Source organism: Psammomys obesus, unplaced genomic scaffold (assembly GCF_907164565.1).
Source record: "Psammomys obesus unplaced genomic scaffold, mPsaObe1.curated_primary_1811, whole genome shotgun sequence".
Classification (NCBI taxonomy): Eukaryota; Metazoa; Chordata; class Mammalia; order Rodentia; family Muridae; genus Psammomys; species Psammomys obesus.
The window spans coordinates 832-2,702 of record NW_026594549.1 but is presented as its reverse complement, the minus strand read 5'-3'; the positions used below and the strand labels follow the sequence as shown (position 1 = coordinate 2,702).

General features: G+C 39.0%; 1 protein-coding gene across 1 annotated transcript; it reads left to right on the top strand.

Moving 5' to 3' along the window:
- Positions 1–208: 208 nt before the first annotated feature.
- On the top strand, positions 209–1,616 carry LOC129685596 (activating molecule in BECN1-regulated autophagy protein 1-like; the record flags this gene model as incomplete). The annotated part of the gene is made up of 3 exons (XM_055619107.1): positions 209–458; positions 827–885; positions 1,433–1,616. Coding segments are annotated over exons 1-3 (378 nt in total), but the record flags the coding sequence as incomplete, so codon positions are not given.
- Positions 1,617–1,871: the final 255 nt, after the last annotated feature.

Here is a 1,871-nt window from a genome sequence, read left to right as displayed (position 1 = left end):
CCAGTTTTTCATGAGTAGAGTTATAGAAGGAATATGACAAGATAAAAGATTTTTGAAAGAAAAATTTTGGAAGAAGTACCTTTTTTGGGAAACTATAGTAAAACAAGAAAAGAACACTTTCTCTTTTGAGCTAGAATTGTATTTATAATGGAAACCTCTTGGGTGCAGAATAGGCATTATTTGGCATTATTCTTCATTCCTTAGATTTCCATGAGGACAGCTGACAAGGACCTGAATGGCCTCATTTTAGCCACTTCTTTGTGTGGAGCTATTACTTGCTCCTTCAGTTCTGGTCCCTGGTGCGAAAGTGGCTCCTGAGCACCATGAAGGTTGTCCCAGAAAAGAATGCTGTACGGATCCTCTGGGGCCGAGAGCGGGGCACTCGTGCCATGGGTGCTCAGCGGCTTCTGCAGGAGCTGGTGGAAGATAAGACTCGATGGATGAAGTGGGAGGGCAAGGTAAGAAAACAGGGTTTTGACGTAGGATTTGTGGGGATGACAGTGAAGTGTCACCTTGGAGCAGATTAATGGTGGAGAGTGGGGATGTAATTTATCTTCTCTGTGAGACTTTATATAACTAGTTTGGTAAATTGTCTTATAATATGACTTTAAATAAGACTTTAAATGTTTTTTTTTTTTAATTTAGATTTTTCTTAATTTATAACTTGATCATTGTCTTCAGATTTTTAAGTGTGTATTGTGATACTAATCTAGAATGGCTTCTGTGCCTTAGAGTCAGAGTAAGCCCTACTTTATAAGTCTTGCTTAAGTATATATATGTGTGCATATTTATTTGTCTGTTTATTTGTTTATTTATTCTCTCTCAGAGAGTAGAACTTCCCGATAGTCCACGCTCGACCTTCTTACTGGCCTTCAGCCCAGACAGGTACCTAATACTTAGCTGTAGCTTAAGATTTGTGATGACATGGCTTTCCTGTACTCTTGGCTTAGCTTGATCGTTCAGGCTAATCCCTAGAGATTCTCTGAAGCACTGAATGAATATATGAAGTTCTGTATGGTGTGTGTGTGTGCATAAAATATTAGAAATGGAAAGAAAGTAGGCAGATAATGCCAACCAGAAGAATAATAAGAATTGTAAAGAAAATGGTGAAAGTCAAGGTTCAAAACTCATCTAGGTTTTCAATAACATTTCTTTGCTTGACTGATAAAGGCCAGCAGTGGCATGGTGGGTTTTTTGATATGAACAAATTACTTTCTGAAGGCAATATGTGTCATTTGAGGGCAGTGTAGGGAAACTAAAAGGCTTTAAAAATCAGAAAATTTTGTTGTGTGTAGATAAACTTCCTGTCAGACATATCTTAATTTCTTTCATTCGTAGATAGGGAATAGTCTCAGTTTTTGTTGGCTAATGCTGGTAAAATTTGTTTTGCTTCTACGTGTTTTTTAATTATCCCTAAATTTTGATTTCCCAGGACTCTCTTGGCATCTACACATGTGAACCATAACATCTATATCACAGAGGTTAAGACTGGCAAGTGTGTTCACTCTCTGATTGGACACCGCCGTACTCCATGGTGTGTCACTTTTCATCCCACCATCTCAGGCCTCATTGCTTCTGGCTGTCTGGACGGGGAAGTTAGGATTTGGGATTTACATGTAAGTATTTTCTTACACTGCTCTTTTCCCTTTGGTTTTCCAAACAGAGAGACTTATTTGCCACTGGATTCTCTCTACCTCTCTCTTTTGATTAATGTATTTATTTTATTTTATGCACATTGGTGTTTAGCCTGCATGTGTGTCTGTGTGAGGGTGTCAGATCTTGGAGTTATAGACAGTTGTGAGCTGCCATGTGGGTGCTGGGAACCTGGGTCCTCTGAAGAGCAGTCAGTGCTCTTAACAGCTAAGCCATCT